This window comes from Bubalus bubalis, chromosome 12 (genome assembly GCF_019923935.1).
Source record: "Bubalus bubalis isolate 160015118507 breed Murrah chromosome 12, NDDB_SH_1, whole genome shotgun sequence".
NCBI classification, from domain to species: Eukaryota; Metazoa; Chordata; class Mammalia; order Artiodactyla; family Bovidae; genus Bubalus; species Bubalus bubalis.
In genome coordinates this window covers 5,446,189-5,465,529 of record NC_059168.1, presented here as the reverse complement: position 1 = coordinate 5,465,529, position 19,341 = coordinate 5,446,189, and the positions used below count along the sequence as shown (strand labels likewise).

Below are 19,341 nucleotides of genomic sequence, written 5' to 3'. Positions count from 1 at the left end.
ACGGCAGCCCACCAGGCTCCTCTAGCCCTGGGATTCTCCAGGCAAGAACACTGGAGTGGGTTGCCATTTCCTCCTCCAATGCATGAAAGTGAAAAGTCAAAGTGAAGTCGCTCAGTCGTGTCCGACTCCTAGCGACCCCATGGACTGCAGCCCACCAGGCTCCTCCATCCATGGGATTTTCCAGCCAAGAGTACTGGAGTGGGGTGCCATTGCCTTCTCCACATATTGGAGTTAGTATGTGTTAACTTGATGCTGTAACTTTGAGCTCCTGGTCAGCAATGTAGGAGCAGCTGTCATTAGGGAAAATCCTTTTGGTACCATTTGTATTAAAAAACTCATCTCCAAAGTGTAACTAGAGCCAACACCCCCTGAGTGCTCACTGGGTACCACCGCTCTAAGCCCTTTATATGGACTATCTACTCAGTCATCACAAAAATGATGTGAAGATGCTGTTATTACCAGCCCCATTTTATCATGAAAGTGACCAACCCACAGTCCTCCAACTAAAAGGTGGAGTCAGGATCTGAAGCCAGCCAGACACTCCCAAGCCTGTGCTCTCAACTCTCAATAATAACAAGGTCGTCAAGACATGCTAAAACAATACCAAATCCAGCACATTTTAAACATATGTATCTTAAAGCTTCCCCAGTGGCTCAGACAGTAAAGAATCTGCCTGCAATGCAGGAGACCCAAGTTCGATTCCTTGGTGGGGAAGAATTCCCCTGGAGAAGGTAATGGCAACCCACTCCAGCATTCTTGCCTGGAAAATCCCATGGGCAGAGGAGCCTGGTTGGCTACAGTTCATGGGGTCACAAAGAGTTGGACACAACTGAGCAACTAACACACATACACTTAAAAAATATATCCAATCCCTCCCCCAACACTTTCCAATAAGAAATGAAAATGTCATGTCAATGCTACTTTATTTTTTACATAATTGAATATTCTAGTGAATAGAGAGAGCAAGAGAATCCTCTTTAAATAGCGTTCACAGAAAGAACTTTGACGTTTGTTCAAAACAATTGCTCGATTGCCTGATCCAGACTCCCTTTGCCATTGAATTCTGAAAAGAAAAAGTAAAAATGTACAGGTCAGATGGAATCATTATCAGAATGGAGACGAAGCAGAGGGGCATGTTGTTACACAACATATTTAAAAATGCCTCACTTGACATGGCGTAAAGGCCCATAATCAGGACTCAGGAGATGTGTTATTGCTGTAACTGATCAGGCCATTAGGTCAGCGTGAGGGGGATGGCCTCAGGGACCAGCTCCCCCTGTACAGCCGGGGTAGCATGCTCCCCAGCATCTGGACAGAGCTCTCAGACACTCTGGTCTGCCAGGGCCTCCGTCACTGCTGGCTGATCCAGGTTGTGCTCCAGGTGGGAGGCTGGGGCGCCCCTGAAGGACAGCAGCCTCGTGCTCCTGGAACCACATCATTGTAAGAGACAGAGAAGGTCCAGCGTTGCCTTCTTGCAGACTCCCCCAACACCATCACAGGCCAGAAGCCTAGAAATCCCCTGAGATTTCACCTCGGGGTCTCTGAGCATAACTGAATGGAGGGAATAGTCTGGCCTGGCTGTAGTCGGAAATGCTCCCACAATAGAAAACTCCTCCCCACCAAGCATCCCAGATAGGTGGATTTGCCTCATCACAAGGGCCCAGTGAGAAGTCACAAAAGCTTCTGCCTCCTCACAGCGGCTGCTGGAGACAGCGCACCTGCAAAGACTGCCTTATTTGGGACAATGCCAGGCTGCAGTGGGGTCTCTGTGATGCTGAGAGCATGAAAGGGAGGGAGCAGAGGTCCTTAGGGGTTCCACATGGTCCCCACTTTTTGGAACTATCACCCCTCTGGCTGCCTCTCACTTCCCCATGTCTGACATAAAACATTTATTTGGAGAAGAGTTGCAGAGAGGCTGACCTTGGACAATCCTACCAGGTGTCAAAGTCAAGGTTTCTTCCATTCCTTGGCTGGAAAACAAACAAACAAACAAAAAGGAGCCACTTATAGTGCTGAGACCAAACTGCCTGGAATCTGATTCTTGATTCCAGACTCTTTCTCTACTACCCTAAGTTTCTGTTCTCCTAACTGGGATGTTAGCAGCTTCCTTGGGTGCTCAGCTTGGAAGTGGGTCTGTGGGTCCTCTGGACAGTGCCCTGGGACCCCTGCTGCTCCTACATCCCTGACACTGTCCCCCACCCCACCACTCCATCCCTCAGCCTCTGTTTATACGGCAGGACCATCCCCAAACCATTCATCACGAGGTTTCTCACCCTAAAGACACCATGGAGACCCAGACCAACTGTTTCTGCAAGCACTTTCCAGAGAACAACCACCAACAGGGCATGCAGGTTTAAAAGGTGTACTTGGGGTGTCGTGGAGGTGGGAAGAATTTCTGTGGTTAAGTAAGTTTGGAAATGTATGATTGAGCCACATTAAAGAGCTTGTTTCCTGAGGACATGGAAGTGTGCTCTGTAAACTCTGGGGTGTCAGGTGCAGTGGTTTTGACCGTATTTGATCTTTGCAGAGCATCTCTTAGCACCAGTGACCACAGAATGAAGATGGAGGAACATACGCTTAATCTGACTCACACGTTTTTCTGATGCAAACACTGAAGATCTAAGGGGTGAAACAGCTAGTGAGTGGTACACCAAGAACTAAAAGACCATATGTGACTTTTGCAAGAGGCTTCAAGTCCCATTGGGAGAAAGACCAGTAGACTCCTATTCCCGGGAGAGGGCCAAGTTTTCTGGACCTTCATGCTAGGGAAAATGGACTCCAGCTATGGTTGGTCCCCGCATCTGTCCATCAACGTAGCTCCTGCCTCCCACCCCTGAGCTCCTCCCGGAGCCCTCCTGTGCTCAGCCTGTGTCCCGCTGGACCTTTGCCTTTCCAAGTGATGACTCACGCCCTAAGGGTGAGAAAGTTCCCTCAGTGACTCAACAGTTCCCCAGGGGGCCCTGGCCAGGCTCATTCAGTAATAACTCCATAATGGGGGAGGTAGAACAGAATCAGGGTGAAAAAAAGAAAAGAAGAAACATGCTTTACCCTGAAAAGGAAAAACGGTCTTCCCAAGGTGGCAGTGTAATCCTGCAATATAAAAACACAAACTGTTACCCGATCAGGCTGTGCCAAAGGTCTTTCAAAGATGTCTATGGCAGTAGTTTCCAAAGTGTGGTCCCCAGACACAAAACATCAACGACATCCGGGAGCTTGTTAGAAATGCAAAACCTCAGGTGCCCACTGATTCTCCGGGGTTGGGGCCCAGCCATTTGAATTTTAACAAGGTCCCAGGTTCTTATGGTTCATGGTCAACTAGAAGCAGCACAGGTATTGATACATGGGGTTCATGCTACCTGCAGGATCCCTCCCCAGATTTGCACAACTGGCCTGTGGGCCCCTGAGCCAGAACACAAATCTCCAGGAGCAGATGGCCCCATGTTACTCATCTGTAAGAACTGACATGAAATAGTACCATCCAGGGGCATGGCTCCTTGGTTCCTTTCTGCTCCAGGACAAGCCCAGGGAAACCCCAAATTAGATGCTCAGCCTCAGAGAATTCCAGAGTGTAGTGTGAGGCCAGTTCTTTGCAGAAGTGATCCAAAGAGCCTGCAAGCATTCCCCCATCTCTAGGAGATGCAGATCTTTCTTTTTGGGGATGGCATTCACCATAAGGTTTACCTACCTTTTTGGTAAAATCTGCTGCAGTGGCCCTGGAATCCTGTAAAAGAATGAGGACCGGGTTCATTTAATAGGAAACTCATCCCCTGCTCCCGCTTGCCGTGGTGCTGTGACCTGGCCCCTCCCTGGTTCCATTCTAAGATAACCAGAAGTCAGATGCAAAAAAGTCATTCAAGGAGACAGCTAGCCTTGGAGACAATTACAATTTCATATTCTGGAAGGTGAGGATGTTTTCTTGATTGAGTTGCCTAGGTCTAGGCCAAGGTCTAGGACAATGTTAAACGTGCTTGTTCTTCCCAACAGCACCACTTGAAATTGACTCCTGGCTTAGGCATATTTTTCAAGGATAAACTATTTCAGTTTTTCAGCTCATCTTTGCCAGTAAATGTGGCCCGTAGTGGAGGGTGACTCAAGCTGGAGCCCGCTGTCAGCATCTGAGCAGATAGGCTGTGATGGCCTGTGCTCGGGGTGACCAACTGGCTTCTCAGGAAGCGAGCAGTTTTCTGGGGTCTTGGCATTTTCAGAGCTAAACCTAGGCATGTCCTGGGCCAACTGCAATGAGTTGGTCATCTTACTTGGGCTCACATTGTCCAAAAATTGTGTTTCTTTGCTTTGGTCTCATGCAACAAAACCTTGATGGACCTTTTCAACAGGTTCAGCTATTACTGAAACTGCAATGCAATGCTAAGTCGCTTCAGTCATGTCTGACTCTTTGCAACCCTATGGACTATAGTCCACCAGGTTCCTCTGTCCATGGGATTCTCCAGGGAAAAATACTGGAGTGGGTTGCCATTCCCTTCTCCAGGGGATCTTCCCGACCCAGGGATCAAACCCATGTCTCTTGCATCTTCTGCATTGGCAGGTGGCTTCTTTACCACTAATGCCACCTGGGAAGCCCATTATTGAAACCAGTCATAGCTAAACTTAAAAAAATTTTAATCAAAATGATTCATTTTTAAAATTTAATTTTTATTTAATATTAGTACATAGCTGATTTACAACATTGTGTTAGTATGAGTTTTTTTTTTTTTTTTTTAAGAAACAAAGCTCTGATGTTGCACCTAAGACCCAGAGCAGCCAAATATAAATAATTAAAAATATTTTTAAAAAAACAAAAGAAACAAATCTCTGAGATAAGAATAAAGGAGCAGGTGGGACAATGGGAAGCACTGTGTATGACCAGGGCAGGTGTCTATGTCATGAGGAAGAATAAGAAGGGGCAGGGAAAGTGAAAAAAATGGCACAAAAACTAAAATGGAAAAGGATGAAGAGCACAGATGAGGAGAAGATGGTCAGGAAGCTGGACCACAGCCCCTCCCCCACCCCTGCCCTGCAGCCACGGTGTGAAGCTTGTACAAGGAGGAAATGCCAGAGAGCACCACCCAAGGCGACAAAAGGCATTCACCACAGCAAAGTGAACTTTTAGAAGTATTAACAGTATGGTGGAAGGAAAAAGTACATACGCGCCGCCAAAATGTCTTCATCCTTCGATCAGCAAGCTTGGCTGCCAGACGCATTAGAGGGTGCACGGGAGGAAACTGGCAAAGAGGCAGTGAGGGTCAGATGGTGCCAGGACGGAGCCCAGGGATATGCGCAATCCTGTCTGCTCACCCTCTTACAAATGGGTTTAATTTTCAGAGTAAAATCTGATTCCAAGCCTAAGCCTGAAGTTTTATGATATCAATAAAGAATCGCTTGCCTGGCTCACACATTTCATTCCAACACATCACTTAAAAATATTCCCTTAGGAGAAATCAGACTTGTATCTGTGTTAACCCCAAACATCTGTCATAGAGTGGAACACTTCATCTCACAGAAGCATCTCTGTGAAGATGCTCTCTGCTCTCCAGGTGTGCTCCCCTCCTCTAAGGGACAAGGCTAAAAGGTGCCATTCATCACCACCACCCAATGCATCTTATTTCCCTGAATGTCTCTTCTGTGACTGCCCAGCACACACTCAGACATTCACACCCTACCTTATCTAGTCCTGTGAATTCTCCCCAGGTATTTTGGCTCAAAGGAAAACTTAATTTTTGTTTCCCTGGTGGCACAGTGGTAAAGAATCCACCTGTCAATGCAGGAGACATGGGTTTGACCCCTGGGTTGGGAAGATCCCCTGAAGAAGAAAATGGCAGCCCATTCCAGTACTCTTGCCTGGGAAGTCCCATGGACAGAGGAGCCTACAGACCATGGGGTCGCAAAAGAGAAGAGTCCGACATGACTTAGTGACTGAACAACAACAACAAAAGTTAACTTGCATCATAGGCATGGAATTTATCTTTTCCCTCCCATTTTTATTTCTTAAAGATTTTTTGATGTGAACCATTTTTAAAGTCCTGATTGAATTTGTTACAATATTGCTCCTGTCTTATGCTTTGGTTTTTTGGCTGTGAGGCATGTAGGATCTTAGCTCCCCAATCAGGGATTGAACTTGCACCCCCTGCATTGGAAGGCAAAGTCTTAACCACTGGGCTGCGGGGAAGCCCCTTCCATTGCTGACGTTGTTCCACTTGCGGCGCCCATGGCCTGTCTTGATGATTTCCCCTCTTTACCTGATCCCCATGACTGAATCTATACTACTCTTGAGTCTTTGCCTCTAAGGAAAAAACCATTTTGCTTGGTATTTGTATGTTTGTTTGTGTGCTTGTTTTTAAGGGTCTTCCTGAAGACTTGGAAAGTCTTGATTAAACAAGCAACTTTCTAATAGTATAATTTCAATCACTGTGACTGGATTGAAATTCTAGTAAAAATTCTATTCTATGATCTTCCCAGTATTCTCCAAATCATACCCTGTAGAAATTCAACAATCTCTCCCTGAGGATAATTCAAATTTATAATAAGAAAGTTAGAGGTGATGCTTTTAATTCCCACAGCACATATTACTCTGTGACAGCGACAGAAGACATCCATGGATTACTGTTGGGAATATGGCACTTTACACTTAACAAAGTAGTTTTCCAAAATTTAAAAACAAAAGGTAATAATGAGCAATGTAAACAGAGTTCAGTCTTTACCAGGCTCTTCTTGTCCCTGTGTTTAAGTGCATAATAAAAAGTGATTTCTCACTAATTTTTCCTTCTCTGTAATGTGTTCTCTAGCTTTTCAGATCTGTTGACCTCCCTGGCCCCTTCCTCACAGAGGGAGAGAAATGATCCTTGTAGTCCTCGGAAAAAAGCACCAAGAGTGTAAGTCCCCTGCTTTTCTATTTATCTGCATATATTAAAGATTTTTTTGATGTGAACCATTTTTTAAAGTCTTTATTGAATTTGTTACAGTATTGCTTCTGTTTTGTGCTTTGGGTTTTTTGGCCCCGAGGCACGTGGGATCATAGTTCCCTGACCGGAACCTGCACCCCCTACATTGATAGGCGACGTCTTAACCACAAGACCATCAGGGAAGTCCCTATCTGCCTATATTAAATGAGAAGGGACAAAGGCAGGCAGAGGAAAGTGACTTTTACAGAAAGATGATTATGATAAAATACTGACCCCTGTTTTAACTGGATGCACCGGCTCCTGAGTTCTGGAGTAGTGAAATAAAAACTAAATAAGAGGGAAAAAAGATTGATTTTAATTCTAAGTGTCACTTGCCGAAAGTGTAGTAATTGCATACTTCGTTACTGGGCTGGTAGTACTCACCCTTTTGTATATGTCTTGATTATCCTGAAAAGAGAATAGTGAGGATGTCACATAGAATTTTACTAGGGCAGGCTTCCAGTAGAAATTACAGCAGATACCTTCTTGACTTACCTGAATAATACAAAATAAATTGGCAGTCTAAAAGGAAATCATTTTACCACCTTAATAAGGCTGTAGTTGATGTGGAATCTTGCAAAAAGGAAATTTGCCAGCAATAACATTACCTTAAAACTTAATCTTATTTTACCCTCTCGATCTTCAGGGAAAACACTCTATAATTCGTTGAAGCAATACCCTAATCAATTCCCAGATGGCCATCTGACTAAGAGGTGGGATAAAATAATGGTTGCAACTTTTAATTTGCTCCTGGGCATATGCTAGAATTCAGTGTTTTGAGGGTTGGTTCATATAGACCAATTTCCCCTGCTAAAATCTCTCTACATGAATCTTCACTGTTTTTGTTTGTTTTTTTCAGAAAACCCAGCTTTTAATTTGTAAATCCTTGTTAGAGCATCACTTTGTTCTGTCTGCATGAATGACAGCCCAGGAAAAGCTGTACTGGCAGCATATCCTACTCCAAGATGTACTGCAAATATCTGGTTACTATTGGTCTCATCTCATTTATAGTACTGACTGATCTCATCTCATTTATAAACATTGTTGAATCAGCTCAAACTTCAATCAAGACAGAAATGAAAGCTGTCAGAAACACTTTGATTTTGTTGCTGTGCGTAGATCTTCCTACAAACTTTGTGGAGCGTTTCTTCAGTAACCAATACTTAATTAGTTCTCTCTTTCTCTCTGTGTTATGCACGTACATGCACATGCATGCATATGGACACACACATGCATATGGACACACACATGCATATGGACACACACACACAAATGAACCTAAACTATGAACAGCAGAGGCTCAATGGACATTAACTCTCTACTTCCTTACCATCACCATTTCTAAATCAGCCGAAAGTATTTACTACTTTTACAACTCCTGGTCTCTTTGTGAGCATCTGTTCAAGAAGTGTGTGTGTGTTGTGTATGTGTGGTGTATATGTGTGTGTGTGTGTGTGTGTGTGCATGTTCTGGACACATATCAGGTAAACAATATTTTTTTACCATGTTTATCAACTTTATGCCATTACTTTCCAAGTCAAAATAAAAAATTTGAAGATGATTTTCTAGGTGATGAACGCCAACCCTCAAAATCATATGCACTTTCCTTGCTTTATTCTTTTCTTTTTAGAGAAAAAAATGTTTTTTAAAATTTTAGTTATCTATCTTGTAGACTATTTCCCCAGTCTACAAGATAGAATATAAGTTCCATGAAAGCAAGTAATTCTGTCCATTTGGATCAGTACTGTATCCCCGCATAGTATGCAATTATATGTATATATGTGATTATGTGGGCTTCCCAGGTAGCTCAGCTGGTGAAGAATCTACCTGCAATGCAGGAGACCCTGGTTCAATTCCTGGGTCGGGAAGATTCCCCGGGAGAAGGGATAGGCCACCCACTCCAGTGTTCTTCGGCTTCCCTGGTGGCTCAGATGGTAAAAAATCTGCCTGAAATGTGGGAGACCTGGGTTTGATCCCTGGGTTGGAATGATCCCCTGGAGGAGGGGATGGCAACCCACTCCAGTGTTCTTACCTAGAGAATCCCATGGACAGAGGAGCATGGTGGGCTACAGTCCATGGGGTCGCAAAGTAGGACACGACTGAGCAACTAAGCACAGCTCAGCATGTGATTATGTATATGACGTGTATATGCGACTATGATAATTCTAAGAATGCAGATGGACTACCAATATTTTATAGTCATTTCTATTTAGGAGATTCACTTGTTATTTCCTAAAACCATATTTTTATATGCACAATGCATACACACAGAATTCTGTAGGTTGCAAAGGAGTGCTTATTTACAGATATTGATTACAGCATAAACAGGTACATTGTAAGAATTATCTTATGTACATCAATTTTTTTTACCTTAGGTTGTCTAGAAAGACTTGCCCAATATGCCACCCGCTAAAAAAAATGAGGAAAATGAATCAAAGATAAGTACAAATTCCTTAATCAATAGAATTAAAATTAAATTCTAAAATTGTTTCCTTTATGAACCTTGCATTATCTTCTCCCACAGCGGCCATGAATTTCAACACAACTCCCAAGATAATTTAAATGAGGCCATGAAAATGACAACAGTGAGTTTCTGCTGTAGCCAAGAATCTGATCTGAAAATAGTTTGATCTGAAAATAGTTTTAAGTGAACATTGTCCACATGATATTTTCAAGGTTAAGACTAAATAAAAATCTCACATTACTGAACAATGCTGTACCTCAAACTTCACAATATCCAGGCCATCTGAAGCATCAGCTAAAGGTTGAGGAAATCCTATTGTGAGAAATCATAAAAACCTCCATTAGGAAAAAAGAGGTAGTAGCATCAACTTTTCAATCTTTACCATGAAAAACATACAGTGATTCTATTAATATGCCATTGTTGAAAGGACTGACAAAGAAAACACACTTCTACCTACCACTAGCAAATCTCAGGCTTGTGCCAAAATTAACTTAAAATTGCATGGTTTTTCATATTTACCAAGAGTTAGCAAGTCAGGAAAGAAGAGGAAAAAACACCTAGGTGATAGCTCAATTTGTATTTACATGGAATGCGTAGGGACAGGATATCAAGAAATGGTGTCAATAAGAGGAGATATACGTATACATACAGCTGATTCACTTTGCTGTACAGCAGAAACTAACACAACACTGTAAATCAGCTATACTCCAATAAAAATTAATTTAAAAAGCAACCTCCTCAAAACCTTGTATTTACCACTACAATACACTTCTATTTCGTTTTTTATCTTTCTCCTAATTATATTAATAAAATGCAACCATTGTTTAAAAAAAAATAAGTATGTGCAATAGAGTTGGTCCTGGAACTTTAAAGAAATATGGCCATTTGTCTCTCTGCCTCATCAGACACTTCAGGGGTAGGATTATGGGGAAAGTTGCTACTGGCATGTACCTGAACCCTCTGCCTGTCGATTTTTATCTGACCTAAATGAAGTCTTCATCTCATTTGCATACAACACAACACTTGAAAAAATAGTTAATACTGCAACTGAAAGAATCAGCTGCAGGATAGATCAAAACTAACAAGATGAAATTAAATGGGATAAATATGAGACACCCAATTCAGATTTTTAAAATCTGAAACAGGGAATATCTGACTCAAGAGTAGTATTGTTTTTTAATATTCAGTGATATTTTGCTCTCTGCCGTCTCACTTTGAGCCAAGAAAATAATACTATATGCAAATAACACTGTCCCAACCTTGAAAGGTAATAGTCCTACCTGAAATGATAGGATATGTGGTGAGCTGATGGAACTGAGCGTAGGTTTCCTTCACCAAGAGAAAAATTATGAAGCATGTGTTAACTGCCTCCAACTATTTTGAGAACTCTCATAAGAAATATTAGTCTTATTCTGTATATCCCCAAAGGGCAGAACTAAGGCTAATGGTTAGAAAGTACATGTGATCATATTGCAGCTTGATGTAAAAAAGTTTTTGATGACTGGAGGTATTCAAAAATGCAAAGTAATTCAAAACAATCCCCTAAGGATTTATTAAGAGTTTCTGTGTTAACAATATGATGATAAAGATCATAAGGACCCCATCCTCAGGGAACAGAAAATTAAATTATAAAAAGAGGGAGGTGGGTATAAATATGTAAGCAGGTAAATAAAAGGTAATAAGACATTGTAATATTAATAAGATGCTTTTGGAAACCAGGGGAGGCAGATACTGGCTGACTTGGTCTGGTAGTGAGCTGAGTGTCACTGAAAGTAATCAAATAGGGAAACCATAGAGGTGATCCCTGCTCTTTTGAGGGGCTAAACTAGATAAATTCCATGGTTCCTTGCAACTCCCAGGCTTTGTGATTACACCGCAGAACACGGAAAAACAAATAGGCTATTTGAAGTGTATTTTCTGGTCAAATATATTTTCACAGATATTCTACTCCTTAAACCAAAATTCTAATGGAAAAATCTAAAATTTTGAAATAACTATGTTTCCAACAGGAGCTTCCACTACTTCCTGTATCATATAGCGAGTTACCTGGAGATGGGTAACAAATTTTGACTACGAACCCCATGCCTAACCCTTGTTCCCTACAAACGCACTGATTCTCAGTTGTTGATGCAACCGCCCGTGTCCCGTCAGCACCTCGGACAGCGCCCAAGCCTTGGAAGACAGGCGCTTCTTGGGACACTGCCCCCACCCCACTTCCCCACCACCACCCCTCCCAACATCCTTGTCCAATCCAGAGGAAAGACTATGAAAAGATTTCTTTTTCCTGTGTTCACTTCTACACTGCCCCTCTCCAACGGTCCCTCAATCTTCAGTCTTTGGGACTGTAAGCTCAGAATTATTACCATCTCTGCTCTCATGTCTTCAGAGTTCTAAGACCACATATAGAACCCTGAAGTTCTATATACGGTCACATATTACTACATATGACTAACATGTTGGAGTTGCCCCCTGATTCATATTCCTCACAGTTTCAGTGGCACATCCTGGGGCCAGCCCCAGGGCAAGAGCTGTTTAAAGGCAGTTCCACATGGGAAAGTAACCTCCTAAAAGGCTGTGACATCTAGCTTTGTCCCTCCTCTCTGATGGAAGCCATTTCTAGAGGGTGGGTGAGGAAATCAAGCTAGACTCCTTCCAGAAGTGCCTTGAAGGATCAAGGTCTGTCCCAGTCTTCCTTAGAGCTCAGACCAGCTGGGGTCTCCTGGAAGGGGGTCCCCTTACCTGAGGAAGGAATTTGTAGCAGGCAGAAGCAATAGATGGCCAAGATGGATGGGAACTGGGCAAGATATTTCATCTTCAAAGTCCAGATTCTTTTTGCTGGCCACAGATGTGTTCTCCTGGGACAGGAGCTGAGCATTTCCTGAAATTCCACCGGCACAGACAACCCTTCACCCTGTGTCTGACCAGCCGGGTGGAGAAGGTACCTTTATTTGCAATGCCTTGGAACGCATGGGCTGAGCACAAATCAGCTTTGCGCAGGAGGAATGGCTTTCTCATAAATGTCATGCTGGGCCCTTATTTGTAGAATAATATCTTCCTGGTGTATGTAGGCATTGTGGAGTCATCTTTTCAAACTAGCAATAAAAATAAAAAGTGGAGAGTCATAATTGCTATTCTATAGTGGTTTGAGAAACATTTCTGACTCAAAAAAAAAAAAGGCTTTTTTCTTTTTTAAAAAAAATCAAAGCACTGGGCATAAATCTATAAACTCTTGAAGGATGAAGTCTTATTTTGTAAGAAGCTGTTTATTTTCCACCACTAACAAAGGATGTTTTATAATCTTTGGTGCATCTGTGAACAACATTTGTAGTCCTGGATATAACCTTACAAGTAACTCAGAAGTTCAATTAGGGTTTTTCAAAAATTAAGTATGGTTGGAAATTGGACTTCTTAAGGTTTCTGCAGATTCATTTCTATGAACAAGTAAAGTTTTCAAATTAAATCAGTATTAAAGAAATTATGACAGTGTTTAATAATAATAGCAAAATTACTTCATCTATTGAGCTTTCATTTAGAATATCATATAGGTTATTTTATGCAATCTTGCAGGAAACCCATTAGGAATGTGTTTCTTTCCTAATTTTATGAATGGAGAAATTGAGGCTGGGAAAGAGTAAGGAACTTGCCAAGATCACTCAGCCATCAAGGATGCAAACCAGGGATTTGGACTCAAGGTACATGTCACTAAAAGTGTGGGATTTTAGTCGATGTGTTATTTTTTTCTAAAAAGAGCCTCCTTGAGATTGGATATGAGATAGAAGAAGAATAAAATCAGCTAGCTTGCAAAAAGTGTAACATACACGGCAGATACGAAATAGCTTTAGGATTTTTTTCACCATGCATATCTTTAATTTTTGCTTTTAAGAGTAAGTTTTGGTAGAAGCTGCTCAGCATGAACTATTTATTTATGACTTAAAATGTGATATTTTGTCAAAAAATTTCTAATTCATAACAAAGTGGAATTATAAACTATAGCCATAATATTTTGCCTACTTTTTTGATCCAATAAGAAATATAGATTTCTATTTATTACAGTATTTACCAATTTGGTTCAAGGAGAATAACCAAGGTCTTTAAACACCACAGAGAGAAGATGTCTTTTGTATTAAAATACAGTTGAACAGCAAGTCTACTGAATGAAAGAAAAAAAATGAATGATTGCTTTTTGAACATAAACCTCTTATCTGTATCATATTGAATACAATAGCTTATGGACATTATAGACACAAAACACACACATAATAGCAAAGATTTGTGTTCTATAAATTCTATAAAAGCAAAGTTCTATAAAGCATCAGTCAACAATTACTTTTCAAACATCTGGTCTGTGTCTACCAGTCAACTGGGTACTCTATGCGCAAACATACATTTTTCAAATAAACCTATAGGATAACTGACTTGTATCAAATTTGTTTCCTTTGCATATTTTGAATTCATTGTTTCTCATATTCAGGATGAAAAATTATTTTTAATAATAATTCAGAAATGGGAAAAGGAAAAACTGAGAAAAAACCTGCATTGATATTATTCAAAAACATTGGTATAGACTGAATTGTGTTCAAGCCTTGACCCCTCAAGGTGACTTTATTTGGAAACAGCTTTAAAGGAGCTAACTAAGGTTAAATGAGGTATAAGGATGGAGCCCTAAGCCAATAGGACTGGTGTCCTTTATAAGAAGAAAGAACACTAGCGTGCTACCCCTACTCCTGCTACGTGCTCACAGAGAAAAGGCTGGAAAAGGACACAGGACGAAGGCTCTGTCTGCAAGCAGAGGAGAAACGTCTTGTCAGAAACAACCTTGCTGGAACCTTGATCTCAGACTTCTAGTCTCCAAACTGGGAGAAAGTTAATTTCCATTGTTTAAGCCACCCAGTCTGTGGTCTTCTGTTATGGCAGCCAAACCAACTGACACAGAGAGATTTTTAGCCAATCAGTACAAACAAAAAATAATAATAAATATATGCGTGCTCAGTTGTGTCCAACTGTTTGTGACCCCACAGATTATAGCCCATGAGGCTTCTCTGTCTGTGGGATTTCCTAGGCAAGATATGGAAGCGGATTGCCATTTCCTCTTCCAGGGGATCTTCCTGACTCAGGGATCAAACCTGTGTCTCTTGCGTCTCTTGCATTGCAGCTGGATTCTTTACTTCTGAGCCATCATGGAAACCCAATAATAAAGTAATGAAATTGAAGCAAAAGATGGAAACTCTCATTGTTTAAAATGATGTGATTATCTACTCCCCCACAATCCAAAAGAATCAATTGGCAAATTATCAGAATGAATAAGAGTTTACTGAAATAGCCAGAGTTAAAGAAAACTATTTTCAGGAATAATTTTCTTTCCTTAGAAAGAAAATGTGCTTGTTTCTTAGACTTAAGTGAAAACAAATTGAAAAATGTTTATTAGAAAATGTGACTAGCTTAAAAATCTATAAAATACTGAGAACTAAATGAAAAAATAAATATGGAATATATGAGAAAATAAGTGTACAGAACTCTACTGTAGGATATAAAAGAATATGTGAATAAATAAAAAGGTACATCATGATCCTTGACAACATTCAATGTTATTAAAGGTTCAACTGCTTGCAAATTAATCTATAAAGTCAGCACAATTCTTATTAAATTTCTAAAATGACTTTTCATAGAATCTTAATACTGATTCTTGAAATTAAATTGGGAAAGAAAACATTCAGGAATATGAAAGAAATTTCTTTTAAAAAGAACCATACTTTGTTAATGTGAAAATGTATAAAGCAATTATGTTGTAGTACTCATTCTGTTAATGATCCATGAACAGCAAATAGATCAATGGAAAGAGAGTATTGAAGCAGATCAGCTTTTAAAAAAGTGTTTATTATACATGTTACAAATATTTTTTCCTAATCTGTGGGATCTTAGTTCCCTGACCAGGGATCAAACCTGCACCTCCCAACATTGGCAGTGCAGAATCTTAACCTCTGGACTGCCAGGGAAGTTCCAGACCAGTTTAACAAAGAGTCAAGGTGGTATTTCAAGTCAGTGTAAAAATAATGAACTACTCAATAAATGGTGGTTAGGGCAACTGGCTATCCATCTGGAAAAAAATTCCCTCTTTCAGACGATAATTTAAAATAAATTTCAGAGAATTAATTAATTAAACCTAACATACACATGTAACATGCACACACACATATAAAATGCTATATTAGAAACAGTAAATAATTGATTGGAAATTGCTCTTGGACAAAACCCAAAATAGGGAAGGCTGTACAGTGGAGCTGGCTTTGACAGGGGTTTAAAAGACAAGTGGAGTTTGTGGAGCAGAGCAGGCAGGTAAGGGCAGTGTAAAAGGTATGAAGGTGAGAAAGCATCAGAGAAAAGTGAAGTTTGGTGCTTTCAAAGGTTGGGGACAGAGCGAGGCTGATAGCTAGAGTGGGAGGAGAGAGAGCTATGGCATCTTTGGAGAGGTCATCGGGACTATGTTGAAGATGATGGGGAGGGACTTTCCTGGAAGTACAGTGGATAAGAATTTGTCTGCACTGCAGGGGACATGGGTTTTATCCCTGGTTCAGGAAGATCCAACATGCCTTGGAGCAACTAGGCCCCTGTGCCACAACAATTGAACCTGCCCTCTAGAGCCCGGGGGCCATAACTACTGAGCCCACGTGCTGCAACTCCTGAAGCCCACATGCCTAGAGCCTGTGCTCCCCAGCCAGGGAAGCCACCGCAATGAAAAGCCCAGGCATCTCAACAAAAAGTAGACCCTACTCACTGCAACTAGAGAAAGCCTGTTTCCAGCAACAAAGACCCAGCACAGCCAAAAATAATAAATAAATAAATATTAAATAAAATAGAAAATACAATCTTTACTATAAAAGATGATGGGGAAGCAGAATGAAGGGTTCAATGGAAACAGGTTATCAGTCTGCAGACTTGTAGAGAGAGTGGTCAACAAGTAATGTCATTTTTATTGGCTTACTCTTTCCATTTGCAAATGTAGCTGCCCACCACTTGCTGGGCATCTTCTAATGGTAGAACCTGGCCTCCTCTTGAAGGAAGGGAAGTGAGAAGGGAGAGGAGCACACTGGTTAGTAACCAGGTTGGCGTGGAAGGCTGCCGCTGCACTTGGAGAAGCTTGCTATGCCGATCAGGAGTGGGATGTCTTATGTAAGAATCAGGACATTCTCACAGTTGCAAGGCAGGATATTGGGATCTGAAGGTGGCGTCATCTTCAGGTGAAGAATATTGAGGACCATGCCCATGAGAGTGTTACTAGGAATGGAGAGGAGGTGGCGCATTCAGACATTTGAACTGGAGAAGTGACGGGAGTTAGGTGTGTTTGGAGGCTGCAGGAAAGGAAGGAGATGAGAGGCCTTCGGGGAGTGAGGTCTTCAATGGAGAGCAGAATGGCCCTGACTGAGACTGGGATGCAGGCTTGGAGGGAGAGCAGTTGGTTGATGTGCTGGTTACAGGCCTGCTGAGGATACAAACGGAGGGGCCAGGGATGTAGTTGGAAACAAGTGTCTTGTGCTTTATTGAGTGGGCCAAAAATTTCATTTGGGTTCACCACAAGATGTTACAATCATGAGTTTCATAGGGACTATGTGCTATCAGGGATTGTAACTCCTAAGGGGACACAGATGTCTCTTGGTATGTGAGGGATGCTGTGCGTTCTCATCTCTGAAAAATGCACAGACACATGTGGATGCCCAGTTTTCATAGCATTTCAGAGGTTCAGGCACGTGGTATTTTCCATCCTTTGCCTTTATCAAGTTAAAATCTACATATAATAAAATGCACCCATATTAAATGTATCCTTCCAGGAATTTTGAGCAACTAAACTCACCCAAATAGCCAGCATTAAAATCAAAATCTGAAACATTTTCATCACCTCCAAAATTTTCCTCATATGACTTTGCAGTGGGTCCCCACACCAAGTCCAAGCCCTAGGAAACCACTGATCTGTCAGTCACTGTAGATTAGGCAAATTTGGCCTTTGAGTACAAAATGAAGCAGGTCAAAGGCTAACAGAGTTTTCCCAACAGAACACACTGGTCATAGCAAACACCCTCTTCCAACAACACAAGAGAAGACTCTACATATGGACATCACCAGATGGTCAATATTAAAATCAGATTGATTATATTCTTTGCAGCCAAAGATGGAGAAGCTCTATAGAGTCAGCACAAATAAGACTGTAGATTAGTTCTATCCAACCTAGAATTTCACAGAAACGGAATCATACTTTACATACTATTTGCGTCTGACTTCTGTTTCGCGTTATCCTTGTTGCGTGTATCAGGGGTTCATTCCTTTTTACTGCTGAACAGTATTCCTTTGTGTTGCGAGAAGGAAATGGTGACCCACTCCAGTATTATTGCCTGGGAAATCTCATGGCAGAGGAGTCTGGCAGTCTACAGTCCATGGGGACACAAAGAGTCAGACACAACTTAGTGACTAAACCACCACCGTTCTTTTATGTGGACCTAGCACAATTTGTTATCCATTTATTTTATTTTTTTAATTGAAGTATAGTTGGTTTACAGTGCTTCAGGTATGCAACAGAGTGATTCAGTTATATATATATATATGTGTGTGTGTGTGTGTGTGTGTATATATGTTCTTATTCATTTTTTTTCCATTGTGATTTATCACTGGATATTGAATATAGTTCCCCGTGCTATATAGTAGGACCTTGTTTATCTCTTTTCTATACAGTACTTTATATCTGTTAATTTCAAATTCCCAATTTATCCCCACCTTTTCCCCTGTGGTAACCACACTTTGTTTTCTATGTCTTCTACAGTCCTTTTTCATGAACCCTCACCACAAACACCCACCCACCCTCAGGAGAGGATTCCTCTGAATGCAGCCCCCAGACCATATGCTTCAGAAACACCCAGGGTGTGCATGAAAAATGCAGGTTCATGGGTCCTGTTCTGGACCCTGAGAATCAGGATTGCCAGGTGTGGCACACGGGACTCGACACTGAGAACCCACTTCTCATGGGCCTCTGCTGCCCTCTGAGTTTGAGATGCTCTGCCTATGGGTTCAGGGGCCACAGGTTGAGAACCTCAGTTCAAACAAAAGTCGATGATTTCTGAGACTTCCTTGGTGGTCTAGTGGTTACGAATCTGTCTTGCAATATAGGGGACACAGATTTGATCCACGGTCCGGTAAAATTTCACATGCCAAGCAGCAAATGAGCCCCCATGCCCTACAGCCTGTGCTCTGCAACAAGAAAAGCCACCACAATGAAAACCCCACACACAGCAACTAGAGAATAGTCCTTGCTCACCAAAACTAGAGAAAGCCTGCAAGCACAACCAAAAAAATAAGTGCGTGCTAAGTCGTCTGCAAAGTCATTGCAGATGGTGAGTGCAGCAATGAAATTAAAAGACGCTTGCTCCTTGGAAGGAAAGTTATGACTAACCTAGACAGCATATTAAAAAGCAGTGACATTAGTTTGTCAACAAAGGTCCGTCTAGTCAAGGCTATGGTTTTTCCAGTAGTCAGGTATGGATGTGAGAGTTGGACTATAAAGAAAGCTGAGCACCGAAGAATTGATGCTTTTGAACTGTGATGTTGGAATAGACTCTTGAGAGTCCCTTGGACTGCAAGGAGATCCAATCAGTCCATCCTAAAGGAGATCAGTCCTGGGTGTTCATTGGAAGGACTGATGTTGAAGATGAAACTCCAATACTTTGGCCACCTGATGTGAAAAGCTGACTCATTGGAAAAGACCCTGATGCTGGGAAAGATTGAGGGCAGGAGGAGAAGGGGACGGCAGGGGATGAGATGGTTGGATGGCGTCACCAACTCTATGGACATGGGTTTGGGTGGACTCTGGGAGTTGGTGATGGACAGGAAGGCCTGGCGTGCTTCGGTTCATGGGGTTGCAAAGAGTTGGACATGACTGAGAGACTGAACTGAAGTCATTTC

At 41.7% G+C, this 19,341-nt stretch overlaps 1 protein-coding gene across 1 annotated transcript; it reads right to left on the bottom strand.

Moving 5' to 3' along the window:
* Positions 1-975: 975 nt before the first annotated feature.
* NMS (neuromedin S) lies at positions 976-12,331 on the bottom strand. The gene is made up of 10 exons (XM_025262440.3): positions 12,139-12,331; positions 9,656-9,711; positions 9,306-9,344; positions 7,320-7,343; positions 7,170-7,223; positions 5,145-5,219; positions 3,686-3,721; positions 3,049-3,090; positions 1,921-1,970; positions 976-1,063 (listed from the first exon to the last, which is right to left on the bottom strand). The coding sequence occupies exons 1-9, from the start codon at positions 12,272-12,274 to the stop codon at positions 1,932-1,934; spliced, it is 501 nt and encodes a 166-aa protein (XP_025118225.1). The 5' UTR covers positions 12,275-12,331; the 3' UTR covers positions 976-1,063; positions 1,921-1,931.
* Between the last annotated feature and the right edge of the window lie 7,010 nt (positions 12,332-19,341).